Source organism: Melospiza melodia, chromosome 1, assembly GCF_035770615.1.
Source record: "Melospiza melodia melodia isolate bMelMel2 chromosome 1, bMelMel2.pri, whole genome shotgun sequence".
Taxonomy (NCBI): domain Eukaryota; kingdom Metazoa; phylum Chordata; class Aves; order Passeriformes; family Passerellidae; genus Melospiza; species Melospiza melodia.
Window position 1 is genome coordinate 128283385 of NC_086194.1, and position 25477 is coordinate 128308861.

General features: G+C 40.5%; 1 protein-coding gene and 1 long non-coding RNA gene across 11 annotated transcripts in view; one reads left to right on the forward strand and one right to left on the reverse strand.

Moving 5' to 3' along the window:
- Positions 1-7029: 7029 nt before the first annotated feature.
- The window catches only part of CHST9 (carbohydrate sulfotransferase 9), an 87538-nt gene continuing 69090 nt past the window's right edge, over positions 7030-25477 (reverse strand). For all 9 annotated transcript variants that reach the window (XM_063167843.1, XM_063167835.1, XM_063167827.1 and 6 more), the window contains 2 exons: positions 23869-23906; positions 7030-8556 (listed from right to left, as the gene is read on the reverse strand). In XM_063167843.1, the coding sequence (XP_063023913.1) occupies positions 7459-8556; positions 23869-23906 (1136 nt within the window). In that variant the 3' untranslated portion in view covers positions 7030-7458. The remainder of the gene's footprint in view (positions 8557-23868; positions 23907-25477) is intronic.
- The window catches only part of LOC134424266 (uncharacterized), an 84908-nt gene continuing 67528 nt past the window's right edge, over positions 8098-25477 (forward strand). For both annotated transcript variants that reach the window (XR_010029384.1, XR_010029385.1), the window contains exon 1: positions 8098-8196. This is a non-coding gene — a long non-coding RNA (uncharacterized LOC134424266). The remainder of the gene's footprint in view (positions 8197-25477) is intronic.

Sequence of the window (25477 nt, forward strand, 5' to 3'; positions counted from 1 at the left end):
GACAGAAAAAAAATTTATCTAACTTTGGTTCAGTGTTTGTGTTTTCTCTGCTCTTCAGGAGGACCTGCAGGGATCACGAGGATTTTGAGAAACATCATCCTCCCTTGGAGCTGAGCTTTTGCTCTGCTGCAGCCTGAGAGTACTTTGATCAGAGATACAATAGCAAAGCTGCAATTTATTATTGTTCATTGTCACCTCCAGCCACAATTAACATTTCCCCTTCTCATTAGAGGTTTTTCCTCTGTCCCTTTTCTGTTTCACTTTTTTTTTTTTTTTTCTCTTTTCTAAGAGAATAGCAGTAGTCATAGCAAAGGTGACAGCTTGTGTCTATGGCTTGGAGTGCACTATGGGGATAACACCTCAACTTCCTTGAAAGCAGACCTTTCTGTAAACCCCTGCCTCCTTCCCAAAACCTTCCTGGTGTCCCACCAGGAAACCTCCTCCCAAAACCCACATCTGTACCCACGACAAGAAACAGGCTCAGCTGGCAAACTGCAGCCCCACAGACCTGGCAGCATCATGCCCCAAGCAAGCTAAAGAAGCAAAAAGAAAGGCTGTGCAAGAGGCAAACTTGCAGTCCCTGCAAGTAGTTTAGGTTTGCTTAGAATAACGTTGTGGTTCTGCAGCATGCTAACAGAATGTTTATGTGCGTGTGTTTTCATGCACTTTTAAGGTGTTTAAAGTCAAATGCAGGACTTTAACTATGTAGCTCCCACTACCATTGTTGCACAACCTTTGTCTAGGGGTTATGAGACTGACATACAAATACTGTGAGTACATGCATTTATAAAACGTGTGCATGCATTTATGTTGCATTTATGCAAGCTTGTAGGGAGGGAACTATGCCAGTGAACTCAGCTTTCTGAACACACTGAGAAGCACGCTTTTTTTCTCAGATGAACAGTGACTTATCATTCCTAGAACTTGAAAATCTGTCTCTGTGTGTGTCTGCTTTTGTCAAAAATGAGATAATTTAATATGCAGGTCCTACTCTGCAGACATCCAGTTTTTACATGCAAGTAACTACCCTGAGAAAATTAGGCCTTTAGCGTTTAATATCCTACTGACATATATTTACAATCCACTGAGTATTGATTTACCTCTCTGTATGCTGAAATGCCCTGATAAACCTGCTTTGCTCCCACACCTTATATCTCAGAATGCTGTTTCTTGAATGCAAATTACATGGGCCACTCAAAATTTACAAATCTTGGGAGATGAGCGGTACTGTGAGCTTTTGTGGAAAATGTGTTTTCTGCAAGAAATTTGAGAGGAAAAAGCCCAAGCCCTGAGACAGAAGGAATTTCTGCATGACAAAGTCAAGACAGACACGTGTGCACAGATGGTGCTGACAGTACCACACTCTCAGGCAGGCTCATTAGTGCAGCCTCAGTGCCATGATAACATAGATGGGCTGGACTGGAGGTGGCTTACACTTGTCAGCTGAGAGCAACCTGGCAATTGGTCTCACTCATTTGTGCTGACATAATTTGAGAGGGAGGGAAATTCTCTGTGAGGAGACAGAAGAAAGGAAGCAACAATTACACATATTTTAAAAAAAAAAGTTATGGTCATGGCCTTGAGATTTTCCCTTTCCTTTTGTAAGGAGTCTTTTCCCCTCTCTCACAGTTGTTAATCATATAATTTTTTGAAGACAAGAGGAAGAAAGCAACATAGTCTGTCTCAATGGCATCCCCATGTTATTTGTAGCCTCCACAGAAACAGTGCCTGTGTTAGTATGAGGTAAATCCTGAGATGTTCTAGCATGCCAGGTGAACTGGAGCCTGCCACAAGGGGTGGCAGGACCTCAGAAAGGGCTGGGGGAACATGGCCCTGGGTATTGGGTCATGCAGCTCTGGTGTATAGGACAAGGCAGGAGTTTGCATACCTAGATGGGATCCACTGCTTCTGCAGAACCCTCTCGTTGAGCATCACTTCATGTACAGCTACTGCAGTAAAAGAAATATGGCAGTACTTATTTACACCAAAATAAAATAGCTTCTCTTTCATCCTGGCTCTGAATAAATTGAGACAGCAAGATTCTCACTCTGTCTGCTCTCCCAAAGGAGCCAGAGGGACACTTCCCCCTGGTCAGACATCCTGGCACTGGTTTTATGCTGAGGCAGTGCCTGGGTAGGCTTGACAGATGCACAGTGTTTGGAGACAGAGCTTGCATTCTTAAGGCTGCCAACTGCCCAGAACAGAGCTGAATGATGTGTTTCTCGGCTGGAGCAAAGCTGGGAAGTCCCCAGCTTCCTCCAAGCCCTTGGAAGTAAAGCATAAGCAAAGGCAATGAACATCCTAGAGTTAAATTCCTTACTAATACCTAATTTCTAACCACTGCTCTTTAGCCACACACTTTAATGATTTTAGGAGAAGACACATGGTATAATTTCCTTCCATTTACAGGACCACTTTACAAGTGGGGACATCAACACAGATAACATTTCATGTTTGTCCAACAAGTGCATGAAATTACAGAACCCGGATGAAGATCCAGATCTCTTAAGTCCAAGTCCCAGGCAGAGCTACATCTAACATTGAAGAGACATGTGGAGTTCACTTCAATTAGCTGCATTGCCAAAAGCACAACTGTTCTCCCATAAAACATGAAATTTCTATGATAACCAATCAATCTAAGACATTCTCCTTAAGCTAAATATTATGACTGTTTCCTGAATTCTCCCACTTGTGCATATTTCTGAAGGAAAAGCAATCCTAGGTATCTGGGGATATAAACAGATGTTTTTTGCTAAATCAGAGAGTTTCACCTCCCAGTAGTGTATATGCTTGCCCTGCCCTGTGAACTGTACATTAATTGGTTGATACAGGACAGGTGCATCCATATTTTTAATGAAATATCATGATTTATGGTCAGATTTCAGACTTTATGTTCCAAGACCAAATTAATATAGTTTTGAAGGCATCACAGGAGTTATAAAGTTGATAAACTGGTATTAGCATTACAGTTGAAAAGACTTTTCTGATGTATTGTTAGCCTTAAGGCACATACAACAAAGATGTTTATATGTAACCCACATATACAATACAAAGCTCTAGAAAAATATTTTCCTCTCAGACTTTTGCAAAGTGTCACATTGCAATTTTCAGTTAAATTTAAACTCCATTTAAAATTAAAGCAGTGATCTCCAATGACATATCACCAAGATAGCACAGCCTGAGGCAGGAGTAGCTCCAATAAATTTGGCCTTTTGGGGGAGTTCCACCAGAGGAAATTTCCAGGAGCATGTGCTGCGTTTGATTGCACTGTGGCTGCACACCTCTGACTTCAGCAAGCAACAGTCTAGCAGCAGTTTTGGAAGAGATGGGCACAATGGCTATGTCTGAGCTGTCCAAGCCAAATCCTACCTGGAAAAAAGAAGCTGCCTTATGTTGATGCGTATATCAGAATTTGGGAATGCACACCTGTGAAGTTTAATTCTTTAAAATTTGTTTATTCTTTAAAAATTTTGCTATTAAAAATTTGATTTTATTAATACTGATTCATTTTAGAAGCAAAGCAGATGTAGAACATGAGGTTCCAAAACCCAAATTTTAATTTCAGGAGGGATGCATGACTGTCTGGTGTTTGGAAGAGACACATGAGCCAAGGGAGCACTCTCCTGCCACGCCAGCTCTCCCACAGGCTCCCTGTAATGCCTTTACAGCACATTTGACTTGCTCTGACAACTGACCTGCATTAGAGAAGTGCCTAGAGATCTTCAAATGAGGAAATGTTCATAACTAAAAAGCTTTTACTGTAATGAAGCCCCTTCAAAGAGGCTCTGCATGCCACAGCTGATCTCTAGTGTAGATATAATCTCACTGAATGTTGTGGAGTGTATTTTCATTCCTCTTCTGCATACATTATATATAATTTTCTGAGTAAAACAAACATCTGTGCGCAGTTGTGGAGATGAGATTTATGCTAGTTATGGTGAATGACCTTCAGTTTTGGTTTTTGCCCAGGATTCATTCAAAATATAAACAAAGTTACAATGCAGCCTCCCACTTTGACCTTTTAAATTTTACTTTTAAAAATAGAGGTTATCTTTTATGCTGCAAATTATGCCTTTATCTCTTATAATCCCATAAGTCAGATATCACAGTCCCACTTCAATTATGCTAAACTCTTATGTTAATTTTAAATCATGTAACTTAATTCCTGGCAAAGCAGGCTGGTGATTTTCAAAATGTGGTTAATGAAGCAAAGTACAATCTAGATTCTGCTACTGAGATCATCTGAATCCCTTAGGTCGCTGAACATGACTGTGGAGAGGCTCTTCTTTACAAAAGTCTCGGTTAGATTTTCAAAAAATGAATTTTTAAGTGCAGTTAGGGGCTATGAAATTTGAAGTTGAGCATACAAAGAAGTTAAATTACTTTCACTAGAGCCATAGAACAACAGCGCAGCTAAAACAATTACACTTCTGTGCACATACATGCTTTAAAGACCTTAACTGGTGTCCTCCCCTGTTAAATCACAAATGCAAATCATATCAGATTTTCAAGATTATAGTTTGGGGACCTGATGTCCACGTCCATGGATATATGCAAATCAATGTCATTTTCCCTATCATTTGCAGAAACCAAATATTTGCTGATAATTTCTTTCAACCCCCTCCTTGACTCAAACAATAGCTTTATCTAAGACCCACTAGTAGAAGAAATCTTATGAGAATGTGTAGCTTTTCAATGCAATTAAGCTGCCCCCCTAAATCTCTGTCATTCTCTGATCTGATAGGCAGAAAGTTTGCCACTAAAATGAACTCAGTGTGAAGCTCAAGTTCTTCAGAGACTTTGTCATTTACTAACATTAATTTATTTCTCTGAATTAAAGTATTCATACCAAACTCATCTATAAATTGGTCTCCATTTTTATTAGCATGTTGCACTTTTTTCCTCGTGTGCTTTTTTGAAAATACTAGTACCATTAGTGTGACATTTTTTTTGTGTGTAAATTATCAGTTAATTAACACATATCCACAACAGAGAAGACAAAGCAAATATATAGACATCCAAAGGTTGGTGGACATTAATTTTTTATTTAAATTTACTATATTCATTGGTCTTCCTGTAAGGCAAGAGAGATTCACTCAGGATTTGAGGTTGAATCCAATACTTACAACAGCAGAGAATCTAGAGGTCAAACCAAGTTCAAATCCAAGGCAGTTTTCACATGACTTAGAAGGTTAAACAAAATCAAAACTTTCAGGAGGTCTTCTTTAATTGTCTTGGATGGGGTGGAGCTCAGAGGAAACCAGGAAGGATTTCTGACAGGGAAGGTGGGAGTTGAGCACCATCCTGTATTAAAAGGGGGAGATTTTTGTTCACCTGAGGAGAAGCATGTGAGGGGGAAGTTCAGTTGCCAGATATCCTCTCCCAAACACTTCTGGGTTTTAACGCCTGTGGGTCCACCCATGCACAGCTCACACAAGCAACAATGTGTGTGTTCACCTGTCCAAGGCATCCTTGTAACTTCTCCCTGGTGCCCAGCAAATGCATCTCCCCACACCTCATGTTGGATGGCTGGCTTTTTGCTTCTCCTCTTAGCTTCATGTTCCCTTGGAACAAGATGGTTTAAGCTATGGGTGCTGCTAGCCACAGACATCACAAGCCCTGGCTTGGGCTGCCCAGTGTGCTTTTACCTTTTCCCCTTAGAATGGCCTGTCCTGCCACAAGGAGAGATGTGCAGAGCCTGTTTGATTACACTCTGGCACCATGGAGACTAGAGGAGGCTTTTTTCCCTCTTCTGAGGAGAAAACTGAGGGAGAATCAAGCAGTGAGGGTACCTAGGAAATGATCTGGCCTTTCAGTTAGGACCCACAATTACTCCTGTGGAAGGACTGAATCTGTACATCATACTTTGCCTGAGATGAAGGAAAAGACAACAATAACAGCAGTAGCTGTGACCAGTGGTTGGGAACAGAGAAAAAGGATATTTTATTTTTAGTACTTTCCCATCAGGCTGTTTCCTCACCCTACAACTTGCTATATCAAGGCACTGGAGCAAGATGCACCAAACCATTTCAGAAAGAAAGGCATAGGGGACAACTTTATTTTGGAAGGGCATAGAAATTTTTCCCTATCCATTTTAGAGATTTGGTCTACTTGGTAGTGTTAGGTTAATTGTTGGACTCGATGATCCTAGAGGCCTTTTTCAATGGTTCCATGATCCTATGATTTTCCAGAGGTTTCTCCTCCTCCTGTGACACCCTGGCCCATCCACTGTGCAAGAGAGGTTGCAGGAACAACTTGTCAGGCAGCACTTGTGGGAGGAGAGGGAAGAGAAGGGTAGAAGGTGTCTATTCAAACCAGGACTGTGGGATTCTGGACACATCTTCCTCTAGGACAAATCACCAATACACATTACACCACATAAAACTGCACTGTGCACCCCATTCCTTGGGCTTGGTGACCACTTGCAAGGCAGGCAGGACAGCAAAACACTGGTGACTCCAGGGAGCTCTGGGGGCAGAGCCAGTTTATAGATTTGGGACGCAATGGACACACAACACCTTCTCTGTAAGAGATTTCTGGGAGCTGGGCTGATGACCAGACCCCAGCAGACTGAGAATGGTCACAGTAGTTGCATTGAAGTTGCTTCTCTGTACAGATCTCAGAATATCCCAGAGCTGCCAGGCTGAAACTTAGTCCATTTCACCAAAACTGAAGACCACCACGAATATTGGGATCACAGTATGCCAGTGTCACATGTAATGATGAATCCATGGTGCGTTAAAACCTTAATTTTGTTGAATGCAGCAGCTCTCTGAAAGGAGGGTCATATTTGTCAACTACAGTGCATCAACCAAAATGAGGCAGTGGACTGGTCCTTCACAGATTTACCCATATCTACCCTGCTCATCAACTGAACTGCTGTGCTATTTTTAGTTTGATGCATTTGTATTCAAGAGCGGCCTTCAATAAAAAAGGTCTAAAATTGGCTACAGTCTAATAGTAATAAAAAAAAAAATAAAAACAAGACTTGAAACTGAGAACACTGTAAACATTTTAGAAAATTAGCCAATGATTCTTTATTAATAAGTGACAGAAAGTAAAAATACAATCAAAAGTTTTTTCAAAACCCATTTCTAAAGCAAACATACCAAAAAAAGAATCATGCCACTCTGAATTTTTTTTCTTAAACCATTAAAAGAACATTAGGTAAGCTAATGCAACAGCTGTCTGAGCTACTGCTTCCATAGAATAATCCATAACGGTAAAAACAGCTTTTTCAGGCATTTTAGTGCAATTTATGCTGTTTACAGGTCTTTTTTCCTTTGAATTCTCCATAATTTAGTATCAAATGATATCACTCTAGCTTATAAAATCTCCACTAATTCAAGACAACTCTACTTAGCAGTAACTTCATTTCCTTTCAGGACTAATATCAAAGTAGTTGTTTTGAATCCCAACATGATAAGTATCTAGTAGAAGCCTGAAGCTATTCTAGTGCTATACAAGTAGTGATGTATAATTGAACATTAAGTAATCCAAGTAATAGAAGTCATAGGTCAGCTGTCTCTCCTCCTTAGACAACTCCTTTAAATATTGCCTCACTACTTCTGTACTTGTTCTCTCATCAGAGGAATGTCTGTCTTTGAATTTAGGGAACTTCAGATTGGCTGGAGCACCTACCAGCTGCAGAAAGTAATTGGCATCTTCTTCCAGGGTTTCAAACTTTCCTATAAAGTCATAGTTGATGAGGCAGGGATAGCAGAGCTTGCTGACTTGCTCCCAGTGAATGTCCATTCCTATTGGTCGGTGGGAGTCCAACAAATATTGGATAAACTCCTTGAACTTAACTCCTGATCCTGTTTTCAGTGCTTCTTCATCTGCATTCTGTCTATACTTTTTAATTATTGCCTTCCCAAATACCGGATGGTAATAGCTGTTTGGATGCTCAAACTTATCCCTGAAGGCAGATACCAGTCTTTCCATAGGATCACGTACAAATATGAACTTGGTGTACATGTTCAAGCGTGTGTAGATCCCTTTTAGGTCATAACTGTCCAATTTCCTCAGGTGCTTTCCGTAGTGCACATCATCATGGGAGATGTTGTTTGCTGAAGCAGTGAGTCCGCTGAGCACCATGAGGACCCTTTTCCAGTTGGAGCAGCCTGCTTTTGGCACTTCACAGTACAGAACCTTGTGCCTGTCCTCTACATAAATCCTTGACACCAGGTGCACCAGGTGGGTTTGCAGCTTCTTTCTGCTGTTGTATTTCCTACAAAAGTCCTGCAGGAAGGCCCTGCGCTTTTCCTGGGTGCTGTCTGTGTCCTGCCACTCACCACCCTTGACAAACGTCTTGTTTAATGGGTGCAGAGCAGGAGGTAAATACACCCCTCTGAACCAGCTCAGAGGGGACTCACTTGTCTTCTGCTGCTCAGGGAGCCGGCTCCTCGAGGAGGCAGCCACCACAGCGAAAGGGTCAGCCCTGCCCCGCCAGGGCCTGCTGCTTGAGACAGCCATCCCATGGTTACTGAGGCCCACAGGAGCACTTCTCCTCCACACTGCTTTCCTTGGCATCCCCAGAGGCTGGAGCGTGAAGTCCTGCAAACGTGGAAAGGATCAGAGCTTAGAGCACAGTGACGGCCCAGCCCAGCCCGCTCATGTTGCAGCAGCAGCAAGGATGGTGGGGTGTGCTTGTAACCAAGCCACATCTGGTACTAAAAAGTCCCTTTTGAATTGCTTGATCAATACACCTAATTTAGGAACAAGCTGGGCTAATTACTGAAATACATGCTTCTGAAGATTACCTGTTAGCACACAGTAGGTCTTCCTACAAAAATAAATAGCTCAAGTCACACCTCTTAAGAAATCAAAAGTGGCTCACACAGGGGGGCTGATAGTCCTGCTAGGGGTGGCCAGGCACTTTTCTCTACTGAGCACATTTTCCCCTGTGCCAGCACTGGCACTGGTGGAGTTGCACGGTCATTCTCTGGAGTGCACTGGCGCAATCACAGTAACAGGTGATGGATCTACTCCCACCACTGACACTTGGAGCAGCCCTTGTCCCCCAGTGGTGGCAGGGGACAAAACCAGGGCCCCTAAACAGTTGACACCAGTTGGTTTGAGCAGGGTGTAGTGACAGAAAAAATCATCCCTCCAAAATGGTCCTACTCCTACCTGCACACAGAGACATGATGGAAATTAATTCACTGGATTGAATGTACATACAGGTGTCTGTGACACAGGTGCCTGCACCTGAGCTGCTTTCACAGCTGATAAGGAAAAATAGATGCCTTTGGAGCCTATTCCATCTGACTTATTTAAACATCAACATTAATGACACCAACTAACTAAACATTAACTAGTGACCCTGCAAAGAATGTTAAAGATGAGACTTTCCTCCTAAACATCTCTCTGTATGTCCCCAGCCACTGTGCAATCCACAGACTGCAGGAACAGCAAAGCTTGCATCTGTGTTTTGATGTCAGATTCTTCAGGATCTTGTATCATGCAAGTTGACTGAAGAATTTCTTGCAATATGGGTATTTCTGTTTGCTTTTTCCTGAGTGGATTCTCATGTGTCTGCTAAGCCTTGTAGATTTTTTTCCTCCTGTTAGTAGGCAAGCCTGCTGCATTGGGACACCTCTACAGCTGCTTATTTTCATTACACATCTGGAGAGGGAGGATGCTGGTCAACAGGTTTTTAAACATCTTGTTGCAAGTAACAGAAAAATGGTTAGATGGACAGACAAACAGAGACTACCTGACTGCTTCCATGAGCCTAACATTTTTGGAAAACTACATAAAAAGGCTTTTCTGGAATAAACTGATTAAACATTTACTGGAAAGTTGATTTGTGGACTGGCAGATCACACATGTGGATTTGGGGGGATGATAAAGTTCATAGGCCAATTCAAATAAAGCTGTTAAAAATTCAGAGGAATAATGTAAGAAATTGTAATGAAGGGAACACAATTTGAATTCTAGTTTGAAAAAAAGCCTATGAAAAGACAAGCAGTTCCAAGAAAAGTTAGCATATGTTGCAGTGTAATAATTTCCCATAACAAAAACAAACCCAGGGGATCAGGCTTTTCTGTACTGTTGCAAGCCACTGACAAGCAGGTCTTTATGCCACTGATTTTTGTATTGGTGAAAACAAAAGAAGTGACTTGTGCAGGACTTGTATGTCTGTGAGAGGGAAGGCATGCTGGTGTTTTTAGAGATGCAAAAGGATACTTAATTCATTGGATTTGATGTGGTCCACTTTTCTAATATATATTTTTTAAAATGTATTCTGTCTAATACTTTATTCTTTAAAACAAATAAATGTATATGTCTAGAGATTTATCCCTTCTGCCCTAGGACAGAAATAATTCAGGAGCTAAGTCAGTGTGTAACAACAGAAAGCAGTGCTAGTAGTAAATCAGGGTATGACTGAGCCCAATGGGAGTTTCAGCATCACAGTGAATGGCAAAGTGCCATTCTTGCAACTGCAGAACCACAGACTTACAAATAATTTAAATGTTTTTACCTTAAAAGGGAAACCTGGAACTTAAAAAGGTGAGATGAAAAATACGGGACACTCAGAAACCAACTGCACAATACAAGGCTCAACAGAAGTAGGAATAAAAGTGTGTCAGTGCTGAAGTAACTAAAGCTTGTAAGTTCATCAGTGGAACTCTGGTGAGTTTGAAAATTTAGAAGACAGTCTCCAATGATACATGGCTGTACTGGTGTTCCCCAATGCAGAGAAAAAGAGGGAGTACCTCATGACTTCCTATGGTATGTCACCTGAGTTTAGCAGCTCATTTCTGTGCAAAGAAACTTAAACCATCCGAAGTTCAAATCAAAGCCACTAAAATGCATCCTGTACTTCAGAGGAAAGTTCAGCCTTCTCAAGCCATCCTGTCACCCTGAACTAGTGGAAGATGTCCTAGTTCCACTAGAACAGGAGGGAAAAGGACAGACTGAAAGGGATGTGTGGTCCTGATTTTGTTCCATTTCAAAGAGTCTGCCTGGGATCCAGGACAAGCCTTGATGGTAACCCAAGATGGTACCAGAGGAGGGGATTGTATTTTAGTTGTAGAAACTGTGAATGCAGCTGTAGGAATCATTACTAAAACATTTTTATGGGATAAAAAGCTTCAGAGAAGGATGGACAAAACTATTCAGAGAAATCTCAGTACCAATGTAAAGGAACAAATGCATAGTTGGAGGCAATTGGAAGGGGCTCATTCCTAGTGAGATGAGGCAAAAGGAGAAAGAATCACTTAGCAAAAAATGCTAAAACAGAAAGCAAAATAAAAAAATAATCCCCAAAAGAAAACCAAAACCCAACCAAGACCCCCACAGGCCTGTCCCTCCCTCTCTAAGCCATAAAAAAACCCCTCACACAAAACCCCAAAACTCTAGGGCCAAAGCAATGATGCAAGAAGATCTGAGGACAAAGAACTTATCTGAATTTGTAAAATATTATTATTTGCTTTCCTCTTCCTCTTCTCTCTGAGACTTTACTTATCCCATTACGTTGGCTAAAATATGTTTTTATGGTCTCCATGAGGGACAGTATCCTTGCTGGCTGCAATTTGCTCTAAGAATAGAAATGGATAGTGATATTTTCCAAAGGCATAAATGGTTGGTACATTGCCATGGAAGTTTTCTAACTCAAAAAAAAAAAAATTAAAAAAAGAAGAAAAAAAGAGATAAAATCTTTCTGTACACTTGCCTGAGTAACTAGATAAGTACATAATAAAGGTGAGATGAATGAAAAGATGAATCAAGCTTTATTTTTCATGAGAAATATTTAACTAGACAGTTTTCTTGGGAAACTAAGAGAAATTGTTTAATAGATAGTGCCATGTTCCTTAAGCAAAGCTGCCTGACAATCTGACACTTATCTGCATGAAAGAGCTGAAAGCCACACACTCTGAAAGGATTTAAATATTTTATGACACCAGTCTTACATAAAGAGAGCTGCCTTCTTTGGCTTGCTCTTGGTGTCAGTGATGCTTTGTTGTGCATTTTATGACACTTCAAAGATCTGAACAGCTCTATGTTATATCTTTTTCTTTTCCACAGCAATAACAGGTAAACAAAAATTTGCAAAACCAATAAACCCTTTTGAAAAACATCCATGTCCATATATCTGCATTCCTAAAAGTCCAACCCACAAGCTGCTGAGCATTGTTGTTCTGAAAACCACCTGAACATACACCAACAACAGGCAGCATGCAGGCAGTGTCAGACCCTGACTCTGGACCCAGATCTTCCCATGCAGACAGCCCCTACCAAACTCTTTGAGCCAAGTGTCCAGGACAGGAATGTCCATTTGTGGCTTTCCAAAGAGCTGTTAAAGTTGGGAACCAGCTGCCTGGCATGGGAGGTGAACTCTGTGGTTACCTTGGAAAGATGCAAGGCTGTCCTTGAGACATGCTGACAACCTGTGCAGCAGGCTGCATACGTTTAGTCTGAGAATTAAAACCAGGGAAGTGTTGAACCTTTGCCAGTAATTGTGCAAACTGTCCTCTGTTCACATAAACACATTTGAAAGAAAGTTAAGAAGTGGCCATGAGCCTCTAGAAGTGGCCATTTATAAGAGTAGAAGGCATTGTCTCACTTTAGCTAGGCTGGAACGGAAGACAGATTTAAAAATGAGTTTAAATTTGGGGAAAAAGTGGAATTAATAGAATATTTCTGTGATGTGTGGCTACTGGCAGGCAACTCAGTAAAGCTGTTGAAACAAAAGGCATTTTAGAGTCATTAATGAGTTCATGGATTTTTTTTTGTCACATTTTTATTGCTGTAGATTCCCTGCTCCTCCCCATTCATAAAAGGATTTCTCCTTACTGTAAAAAGAAGTAGCCAATACTTTCTTTTACACACATTGAAGCTGTCTTTTCCTTTAATACCTTCACAAGCCACTGAGGTAGAAGAGATTGACTACTGCCAAGAATGGTTAAGACTCATCCAATTATGCTTTGTGGTGATTTTACAATGCACAGGTGGGATCTCATCTAGGCAGTTTGCAATTAGAGCAACTCACCATGCAAAAAGATAATGAAGCATTGGAAAGGCTGATATTCCAGGGCTGATTTACAAAGATTTAATGGCCTGCAGTGCAAACAGTGCTGTTTCCTAAATGCCTTAGTGCTGGATATTCAGCTTTACTAACAAGAATAATAAAATTAAATAAGCCCAACAGATAACATAGCATGAAGAATAGCAAAGGAAAGAAATATTCTGTTTTCTTGTGCTTTTCTCTGATGCCAACTTACCTGTTTACCTAGGATCTCTCTACAGAAAATCAACAAAGAGTAATTTAAGACAAGGTTCATTTTCCAGTTCACACTCAGACTCTAAAATGATCAAAGAGCACACAGAGATGAGTCTCTTAATTTAGGTTTTTAGTGGAATACTGGAGGACTATAAAACAAACATCCTCTGACTTGGATGATAGGTATCTATGAGTCTTTGAAAACTTTGGAACCAGTAGTTTCAGCCTAAAACCTCAAGTATTTCACATAATGGTTGGAGGGGGCTCTGAGCGAACTGATTTAGTTCAAGTTGTCCCTGCTCATTGCAGGAGGATTGGACTAAGTGATCTTTGAAAGGTCCCTTCCAACTCAAACTGTTCTGTGATTCTGTGATAATTTTTGGGCACACTTAGAAGAATCTCTTAATCAGAGGACCAGGATTGTGGCAGATAGCTCAGTCTATGTGTGTGCAGTTTAAATATGAGGAAAAGTTTGCATGATTCCTATTTTCAGCAAGCCAGTGAATCCTGGATCTGTTACTACCTCACTTCAGCTGTACAAGCATGAAGAGCTGTACTTGCATGTGTGAATTTTCTTAAGCCTGCCAAAAGGAGAGATTATCCTAACTTCTTTTGTGCTAGAAGACTATTTGGAAAACGTAATACAGAGTGATCAGATTCCTCTACTACTACTATGCTACCTGAGCTAACATGTAAATATGCTCAGAACTCTCCCATATCATAGCAATTGTTTAGTGTAATGTTGGTGAGCTAAACAGAGATCCACAGGATCTCCCAATGGAGAAGCTATTTATGCTGCCCACAAGTGACAGAAAATATTTGCTGATGAGGTGCTTCACCTTCTGTGCAGTGGAGATAAACCTCTTGATTCATCACTTGTGCTTGTATCAGCTACTCCAAAGATAATAGGCAGCACTAACCCCTCACCTCCCAGAGGAGTCGTGAATTTTTGGCTTATCTAATTTATTCAGGGCATATCACTGATGGTACATTCCTCAAAAGCCAGAGGCAAGACCTTACTGACACAGACACCACATTTTCCTATGAGATATGTATCCCTAAAACACATGTACTTGTACCAAGCATCTCTAAGATTACTAAACAGGTTGAGGGGGGAAAAAAATAAGAAAAAAGAGAATACAAGATACTCAGAACTTCCTTCAGAGACTAAGAGGCAAACCTCATAGTTTGTAGCTGAATTACAATTAGGTTCAAAGGAGATCCTTGTGAACTCTGAGCCAGACACAAAATAGAATAACTGATCATAGTAAGAAAAAAATACTGCAGGTAAATTTTAATTAACAGATGCCAGTAATTTTAAATACTGCTTTTCAAAACACAGCTTTGTAAATCTAACCATTGCCCCTAGAATCTGTTAGCAGAAAGTCCAGCATCTCATTGCACGGTGACTTGGAGCTATGGCAAGGGTACAGACCAAGATAGTGAAGAAGGAAAGGGCAGAGGGAAAGAGAGTTTTTTTTCTTTTTATATGGTGTGGCCAAGTGTCAGTGATTGGTGTGGAAAAATTTGAAGGGAGAGCCCCAGCCCAGAGATGGTTTTGGAGGAGAACAACCCAGGCCCACAGGCAGTGGGGAAAGTGGAGAGGCCCAATGGGATAAGATAAATAGTAACATCATCACAAGTATGGTAGCGTACTGAATAAGGAGACAGGAGAAATCCATTTGTCTTTGGCTGAGACCCCATAGATACCCAACTCCTGGCTTTACACCAGCCTCCCCTCCTCTCCCTGCCCTGTCCTGATCTACAGAAAGCACAAAGTCATGCTAATGAGGCAAGACAGTCTGCACGAGCCACTTCCACAAGCTGATTCACATGGTCAGCAACTTGAATGAAGGAAATTAAGCTCTAATTTACTTGCCAATTCGTGATCAAATCTGGAATTAGCTCCCTCCTGTTTCCACCTTCACAGTCAAAGCATTTGGATTCTCCAAGACATGCTTTGAATGGGAGGAATAAGAAAGATCAAGGCATAAATAATAGAAAGAGTAGCAATAAAGATGCTATTATTATCAGAAACTGAGTTTTGTGTGACAGATTAAAGATTCACCAATACAACTGCAACCAAGTATAGCAAATAAAAAAAGCACTCCACTCCCTTATTGCTAATAAATACATAATAGGGAAGGTCAGTTGATAGCAATAATAAATTGGTTTCAGGATAGTGCAATGCTGATGCTGCTTGTCTTGCCTTCTGATAACAGTTTTATGGTGCTGGTTCTTTGCACTATAACTTACAGACTTAAAAATAAGCACAGAGCCACTGCAGCCCAGACAGCTAGTGTCTGGGCAGAGTCTGCAGTCAATTTGCATGGAATGCATGTTAGCCTAGATGTTCAGCTAAGATGCACTGCTAATAAAAAGCAATTTTCAGGTCATGGACCTCTTAACACTTGACCATATTTAGCCCTACCTAGCAACACTTGTTTTGGGTACAGGTAAACCGGTGTGTTCAAATTGTTTAATTCTGAGCTCAGTTCTCCTCTGTATCAGTAAAACCTAAGTCAAACATTGTGGCCAGTGGCCAGAAATCTTCACCAACACTCATTCACATTTCTGTACAGAGCAGCAAAACACTTTAAACAACCTGAAATTCAAAATTCACTAAACTAAGCATGCAGTATTCATTTTATGAAGCATAGTGCTTCTTAACAAGTAGGTTTACCTTATGCATAGAAAGAGCTTAAGTCTGAAGGTGACACTTTCAGGCAATCTCTGTATATTACATATTGTTCTCTTATTTAACTCATTAAGTAATGCTAATGTGCCTACTTTTTCATCACTTTAAGCACAGAAGCAAATCAAATGACCTAAACAATTCCTGCTGTTGACAAATACAATTCCCAAAATTGCTATTTTCAAGTGTATTTGAAACACATCTTTGAAAACAAATAGTGTCTCTTGCATGTTCACAACTCAAGCCTGGTAGGAATTGTTGAGCACATTTCATATTTCAGACAACATCTATTTCCCCCTCTTAAGAAAAGGGACACCAACATTTTTTTGTCCAAGGAGGGGCCATGTCCCAGCCCTTGCTGATCAACACCCAGCCTGCACAGGAGAGACCCTGTGCCCATTTCCTTGTCTGCATAAGTAAACACATTTTGCAGGAAGCTGACCAAACTGCTGGGTGTTAATCCTGGAGGTTAATCCTGCACATTTGGATTGAAACCCTGGCTCCCATTTCCCAGCAAGTACTTTGAGAATAGAGGCCTGAAATCTAATGCTGTGCTTCTGCACACAAAGAAGAGTTCCTCACATTAGCGGCTGTGCCAAGATTCACAGGTTTTCTTTGTTTCTGGTAAACAGAATCCATCTCTTTCTTGTTTGCAGGTAAACACACTTATCTTCCAGCATGAACAAGACATCTTGCTGTTTTAGAAATAATAAGAAAAGTTTAAAATGAAACTAAGTTCAATGAAGAATATTAATGTATATTCAGGCATGAAGAATTCAATTTCTCCCGAATTGCTTTGGAAGAGATGCTGAGATCTCTAGAGGTCTCAGAGCATTTTCCCTTCAATCAAAATTAGCATTTAATTCAAATTAGATGACTTTATTGGTAAATAAAAAAGAAATAGAAATGTAAATGTGCTCTAGGTAGGCAAATATCTCAAATGTTTGCCTACATTTGTACACTTTTAACAAATTTTTGTGTTAATTTCTAGACAGAAAAAAATAATACTTGAGAAATGATTGCATTCATAAATTACAGTGGGAAAAAACAGACTGTGAATTGACAAAGGGCATTATTCACTGTACACTCCATCCTCACACTGACTGATCCTGTTTCACTGAATGGGGCTGTCATGTCTATCACGGGTAAAAGAAAATACACTGGCTTATTCTGTAGCAGATTTTTGTGTGGCTATCCCCCCAATATGTATTAATGTGCAAGCAGTGCCATGGCTGATCACTGTGCCACCCAAACACTAACTAGTTCAAGCACCATCCCTCCCTGAAGCGCAGGAATCATAAGAGCAGCACTGTGTTTGAGGGTAGCTGCACCCATCAGAGCCACAGTGTCTGGTTTTATGCAAGTCCCTTGACCTTCACACTTCGTTTTTCCATGTCTGTAAACCATGGAAAGATAATAATTGCCTAGCCCATGTGAATATTGTGATTCCTAATTTCTGATTAACACTGGTAGAAAAACCTTGCCATTTTACAGAGCAAGAAGAGACAGAAATCTGATAACTGGGATTGCCACACAACTTCCTAGTCCATGCTGCCCTTCATAGCTGAAAACTCTCACCATATCCTTTAATACTTTTGTTGAGCATTCAATCTGTTGCATATTATTATGTTTGTTTGGTTGGTTTTTTTCACAAAAAGAATAATTTGTCATAAAATTTAAGATATTTTTATCTTCAGACAGTGCACTTATGTTCCTGTCCGTACAGCCTGAGAAACAGTTTCCTTCACAAGGGACTGAGAAGATTCTCACATAAAAGTGTCTTCTGTGCTTATTTAAATAATTTTTCCTCCTGCATTTTTTTCTGAGAGTCATCATCTTGGTGACTATATATTATGAACTAATCAGTGAAGGACTGTTACATTATCTGAACTCAAAGGGGGCAGAGAATGATATCAGAAGCAACCTTTATCAGCTTGGAAGAAAGAAAATGTTTTGTGTAGGGAAAAATGGAACATTTTTCCCCAACAGATTTTATCTGATAATATATCAGATAAAAAAAATTAAAAATTAATTAAAAAATGCCACATCTGTTTACTGATACAAAATGTGCAGTGGGAGCAGGAAGGATCTCATATTCAACCAGACAGGGCTCAGAGCTGTCTACCTCAAACAAGTGAACAAGTGAGAACCTAAAGGAGATTATCAGGTGACCCACCTAGTGGATCAGGGAAAAGAGGAGTGGTTAGAAATTTGTCCAGTGGAAAAGGGCCTGGGGGTGCTGGTTAACAGCAGCTGGATCCGAGCCACTGTGTGTGCCCAGGTGGCCAAGGGCTTGGTTTGTATCAAAATCATTTGTATTTTTGATAAAAATCAAGGAATCTTGGTTTGTATCAAAAATATGGCCAAACAGGACTAGGAAAGGGTTTGTCCCTTTGTAGTCAGCACTGATAAGGCCACACTTCAAGCCTGGAGCAAGGAAGGTTTCCCTTGGTGGAGAAGGATCAGTTTAGGGAATATTTAAACAAACTAGACAGAAACAAGTCCTTATGGAACAGGAACAAGGAGCTTATGGAATGCGCTCATGAGTGTTGAAGGAGCTGGAGGATGTCACTGTGAGCCTATTCTTTATTATCCTTGGAAGATCATGGTGACTGGGGAAGGTTTCCTGAACTGGAAGAAAGCAAACATCATTCCTATCTTTAAGGTTGGATAGCAAGGAAATGACAGGCTGATCAGCTTTGCCTCATTACCCAGGAGCATGACAGAGCAAGGGACTATTCCTTCCCTGGTGCATTTCACCTTCATGACATTACTGTTGGTCCATTTCTCCACCCTGTTGAAGCCCCTCTGAACAGCAGTACAACCCTCTGTTGTATCAGCAATTCCTCAGCACAGTTTTACATCCTGTGACAACTTCCTGAGGGTACACTCCATCCCATCATCCTAGTACATAATGAAGAAGTTAAATGGTATTTATTCAGCTTTGACCTCTGGGGTGCTCCACTGGTGACAGTCCTCCAGCTAAATCTCATGTTGTATGGATTTATGAAGGGGAAATTGAGCCTGACCAATCTAATTGTCCTGTACAAGGAGATGACTGAATCAGTGGTGAGGGGAGTACTGGATCTTGTTCATCTCAAATTTACTAAGGCTTTTGGCATTCCCATAACACCTTCATGAAGTACAGGTCAGGTAGGTGCTCAGTGAATTGGACTGAAAAATTAAGCTCAAACAGTTGTGCACAAAATGCAGCTGGAGGCCATTCACTATTGCCCTAAGGTGGATGGTGGGTCCCAAAGTGTCCCACATCTTTATTACTGACCTGGATGAGGAGACAGAACATACCCTAAGCAAGTCTGCAGGCAGTACAAAATTGGGAGGAGTGGCTGATACACCAGAGGGCTGTGCTGGCAATCACAAGGACCTCAACAGACTTGAGAAATGGCTAAACAGGAATTTCATGAGATCTGACAAAATGGAATGCGAAGTCCCGCAGCTGGGGAAGAGCAACCCCAGGAACCAGTACAGGCTGGGGGCTGCAGAGTGGGAAAGCAGCTTTGCAGGAATGGACCTGAGGGTGCTGGAGAACAAGCTGCCTGTGGGCCAGCAATGTGCTCTCAAAGCAAAAATGGCCAACAGCCTCCTGGGCTGCATTAGGCAGAGCAATTCCAGCAGATAAGGAGAGGTGATCCTTCACATTTGCTCAGCCCTGGTGAGACACAGACACACTGGGAGTGCTGTGTCCACTTCTGGGCTTCCCAGTGCAGGAGATGTGGCCATACTAGAATGCGTCCAGTGTATAAATGGACATGGATGTAGACATGCTGGAGTGAGTTCAGTGAAGGGGCAACAAGGTATTTATAGGTTAGGGGCATGTGGCAAACAAGCAGTGGCCGAGAGAGCTGGTGCTCTTTAGCTTGCAGGAGAGGAGGCTTGGAGAGGTCTTATCAATGTATCTAACCTGGGAGGGAAGAAGGGGGGGAGTAAAAATGATGGTGCCAGACTCCTCTCAGAGGTGTCCAGGGACAGGACAGGAGGAAGTGGGCACTGAGTGAGATACAAGGAATTCCATACAAATACAACAAAATACATTTCTACTGTGTGAATATCAAGCACAGGCATCCAGGAATATCCAGGAGCAGAGGAACCACTATTCTCGAAGGTACTCAGAATCCAGCCAGATGTGATCCTGGGCAACTGCTCTATGAGTAAGGGAGTTAGAGAAGATGATCTCCAGAGATGTCTTCCAACCTCAACCATTAGGTGATTCTATAAAGCCTATGAGGGTGAAACAATAGTTCAGTTTGTTTAGTGGTCTAAATGCATTAGCTCTCTCATAGATTTTCAAACTCTTAATTTTGGGAGAATAAAGTATGTAACACTGAAGAATATGATCCCAAACTGGGAAAACAGAAGGAAGGATCATACCTATCAGATAACCTCAAAGTGGCAGGACTTGGAAGTTGGCATAAATGGACTGAAGTTTTTTTTAGATGGGTCATTTGAGACGATGAAGGGGATAGAGGAGAAAACTGGAGTAAACTACAGCAGTGCACAAGGGCAGCTAAGGAGTTTGGTCTGAACTGTGAAGTTTTCAATCATGTTAATATAGATTTATTACACCATGTGCCTGAAGCAACCTTCAGGTCATATTCATATTCCTCATCATGATCTGTGCAACAAACTTATATTGTCATTTAACAGAGGTTTGAGTTATCTTTGACTTCTTTTCTTTGGTACAAGGTGTGCATATACTGACAGCATGTCGGAGCTGCAGTAATCCATGGTCCAACCCCAGCTCTAGCAAGTACATTGCCTCATCATTATCCTTTCTGTGTTCCTGCTTCACAGCCCCACGTGTAGAAAGGGGAATACTCCCTGACAGAGCACTGACTGAGGGAGGGATGTGCCACTTCAAGAGAGTCTGCCTTGACAAAAAACTTCTCAGTGACAAAACAGGAGGACAGATATTGTGGGGTCTCCCTACTTGACATGCAGCATCACTGCAGAAGGGACAGGCTCAAGGCTGAGCAAAAACACAGCTGGGATTTTAACCCAAAAGTCTGACTCTGTATGCAACTTCAACTTCTAAATGCAATAACACATATTCTTGTCACTCCTTCAGAGACTGAGGCACTGGACACAACTGTATGTAGGAGTGTATATTAAGAAGAAAACACATGCAAATATGAGCGTTAAGGATGAAACATAAAGGATTTCCCCAGACACATTTTGATTGGTGGTATGTAATGTGTTGTTTTGCCAATACTGTTACATAGAAACACAATTTTTTTTTCTTGCTTCCTTTCATTTTCCTCAGCTGTCATTAACATGCTACAGTAAACAGTTGTACATTGGTGCCAGGACTTACTCTTGCAGTTGCAAAGGTAGTTAAAAACAGGTATTGAAAGGCAGTGTGTGTGCTACATGTGGCTGACTGGTGGTGGTAGATGACCATAGGTGTCAAATGAATATACATATTTATATACATAAATATGACAAAAATGGTGTTTGAGGAAAACCAGCAAATGACTTATGATTAAAGGGAACAAAAGCTAGTGAAGATGCCAACTGTAGTGAAAGGTTTCTGGAAGCAGATACTCCCTTAGTGTTTTGTCTATGTCATGTTTCACTAAACTTTGCTTAGGCTTTAGAAGAGCTAAGAACCACACAGAAACCACAGTGGTCTTCAAGATTAGAGAGGTCCCAGATGAACACAGACAGTCAGGGTTTACCCAGCAGATCACTGGGACAGCAGCTTTATAATTTCTCCATCCCCTCTCTGTTTCACTCACCTCTCAACAAGATATTTCCTGCTATTTGCCCCTTTGCACTCCTGCTCCTGTCAAGTCGTAACATCATCCATCTTCTGCAGAGAGCTTCTCCCTCACTTAAATTACTGGCAGCCAGTTTAACTCACTGTTGCTGAACTGAACTTAAAGGGGACTTAAGGATCTTACCCTGCATATAAAATTTTAACTTCAGTATTGAAAATAAAAAGAATCCTCCAATTACAAATATTCCATCATGATCAACACTTTAAATATTTTTGTGGAAGCAATACAAGTACCAACCAAATATTAAGTTCTTATGTAATTGTGCCCTAAATGACAAACTTGAAAATTAAATTGATTTCTGTTCTGAAATACTCTTCTTGGAAATCCAAAGGATTTTCAGCTGGAATGGGACATCACCAGCTGAAGTAGTAGCCATTTAAATGGGCATGTCCACAAATCAACTTTTTACAGCTTTATTTAGATACATTCAGCATACCAAGACAACATAATATTCTTCCAAAATTAGATACTCTTAGGTTAAATGCAGAGAGACAGAGCAGGTGAACCATTCAATGAAGGCAAGACAGTGGCATGCAGGAAAATACCAAGACTGGCCACACAAAGTACAGCACATTATCCACCCTTTGAAAACGTGGCAAGTTTTTTTTTTTTTTGTTTTTTTTTGTTTTTTTTTTTTTTAATCACAATACATTCTTCCTCAGAAAAGGGCAATGGCATGCACCGAGCAGATTTTGTCACACAGAAAATGTGCAGAATTAGGTCTCCAATCAACCGTTCACACATCTGCCAATGTTGCCTCAAGTTGTGGTTTAAAAATACAAGTGCCCCCCCTTCTGGCCAACAGAGACTCCCAAAAGTGGCTTTGCAAGAGATTTCAGGCTAATTTTAAAATGCAGTTTCGGTTATAAAAACTAATTAGGCTTGTTCTAGGATATAAAATCTCAGTCAAAGCACATAACTCCCATTAAATTCCAAAACATTTCTACAGTTATTTTAAAAAGTGAAAGATTTCCTTTGCTTATGCAATGCCATGTTCTGGACTAGATATCTATCCATCAGTTTCTCAATAATAAGAATGTTGTAAAAACTCTGAATATTGCATTGTGCCACAGGACCAGGCTTCCCATAAGTGTCCAGCCATGCAAGGGTTTACTTGGAGCTGAGTGGTGCCAGCTAAGGCCACTGAATGTGACACACTGGCATCTGTGCCGTGCTCAGCCATGGCAGGGGACTTGCTGTAAGACCCAAACCAGGCTGCTTTAGGTGGTCAGGCCCCTGTCAGGTTAGTTCTTCACCTTGGTGATCAGTTCACAGATAACTGTGATGTAATTACTGCAATGCCTCCATGTATAGCTTAGAAGGAAGATGGCTTAAGGGAGGATAATTGCTGGACTGCAAATATTTTAATGACTGCCTTTTAAGTGGCATTTCAAAATAAATCTCACAAACAATCCAGATGCCCATTAATATGCCATCTGGACAACAGCATTCAGCAAGAGGACAAGAGGCCAGAGAATGGCAAGCAAGCACACTGCTTCTGTGGAGTTCTCAATCCACAAGGGCATGTCACTGAGGAAAGCAAACTCTGGGTTTCCTCCTCTCTTTCTGGTTAGATTTTTTTTTTCAGTTTAGTTCCTATATGTTTTTCCTGATGTTGAAATGACAAATTACAATATATAAAGTTTTTTTTCATAAATAACTCTTGATACAATAATAAGGCCAGGACGGAAAATGCCTCTGCAAGCAATGCCACAGTTTAGTGCAGCCTCAATGAAAATTCATGGCAGAAATAATCTAAGAAACACTAAGACACACTGCTTACATGTGTAGTTCAGGTATTTATATCAGTAGCTTTCTGCCTTTTAAAAGGAATACTAGCAAACAGAAAGGAAAAAAAGGTATAATGTTGTGCTGCAAAATTTGATACCAATGAACAAATTACCTCTGGGCTTTGTCCTCAGCACCAACACAGGAAGAGGATGAGCTGAATTGCTTAAATGGTAAATCTTAGATGAAAATGATGGCAACTCTTGTGAATTCAACACATCTGCAGAGACAGCAAGTTGTCTGACACATGCTCCTTAGCACACCTGTATTACTAATTTTAGTGTATCTCATGAAATTCTCCTTTCTACTTGCCACAACTCTACTGTCTGAAAAATTAAGTTAACAAAAAGTCCAAATACCTGATTATTTGTCTCTTGTTGCAGTTTTTTTCCAGACTCTGAAAGGGAAAGAAAAAAAATAGTTTGCATATATTCTAATCAATATGATAGGGGACAGGCAGAGCAACAAACAGTGAATTAGTAAAAAAATAATCAAAACCTATAACTAAGAAACAGAATTTAACATGTAGAAATTACTTGACAGTTTGAAATGGAAATGCACCTAAAATAAACAATATAAAAGAGATAAATCTTATAAAAGAGATGTGATAGAAAGAAGATTGAGATAGGTAGCCAATCTTGCTAACCTGGAACCCCACAAAATACTTAAATATTCAAAAGGAAGAAAAAAATTTCTAACATGTAGTATGAAAGCTCTTAATGTTGCAAGATGTACTACGTGACCAAGAGACTGGTAGCATCCAGCTCATGATGTGACCACTGGAGGAGAAAAGCAACTTCTGCCATTACCTTAAAATAAAATTGAATGCCTGTGTCAAGACTGAGGCTCAGCACCAGCTGGCCCAGAGAGAAATTCTATCCTGATATTATCCACAAAGTGGCAAGTTAAATTATAGTCTTGTTTCCTTATTCTGGCCTTCTCCTTCAGTGTCCTTCAGTGTGCTCCTGGAGATAAAATCAAACCCTAGACAGAACACTGCTTTTCTACAGTGTCTGGGACTCTAGCAGCAAGGACACCTCAAATCTGTTCTTTGCTTTTTGACCAAAAGGGGCAGTAATTTGTTCCATTTACTGCTCCCATGCACTAGTTGTCAAAAGGGCAGCTGGTATCAGTTTGCTACTGGAGACTGTCCACACATATTGGGGAAAGTCAGGAATTTCACACTTGCCTATCCAGCTAGGCTACGTGCTCCCTGAGGGTTTTTAAAAATAATAATGATAGGACAGGACTTCCAAGCTGTCAGTATCACTATTAACTGTCAGGGGAGCCTGCCCAGCTCGGGTGGCTGCCACCTCCAGCCCTGGAAAGGATACTCCATTTCAACAAAACTTTTCCATATTGATAAGTGTGGCACAAACAGAATTTTTAAAATGAGGTGAAAATATTTAAAGTGTTAAAATACAGTATAAAGACTCTACTTAAAGGAAAAAGATCCTTCCCATCCCTGAGACTACTCCTCTTTTCAATGAAAGCATTATAGATTATTCAGATGAAGATGATTACTTTAGGCTATATTATAAGATTGTCTCTTATGATAATTACTTCCTGCATGCTTGTGTTGTGTTTTTATTTGCTAAATATAAAAACTATGCTTTTAAAAAACTTCACAGAACTATCATTTAGGGGAGACTTCTTAAAATGTATTCCCTTGCTCACTGAGTTCATCTTTAGGAGAAATAAGATTTATTCTTGTAACAAATATTTTAGGCAAATAGATTGTTGGTAATAGAAGATTAAAGGGGTGTGTGTTTTTAGCATTCTCTAATGATATACAAGTTGCTAGGAAAGCAGTGTTTGAAATCTCTGGTTAGATCAACACTATTTTGCTCAAAGGTTTGTGGACTTTGAATACTGATGCTTTCCTGTTTCCCAGTACATTTGTTTTTAGGCTATTTTGATTCACTTTAAAGGAATTTTAATAACTTTCTGTTGACAGCATGGACAGCT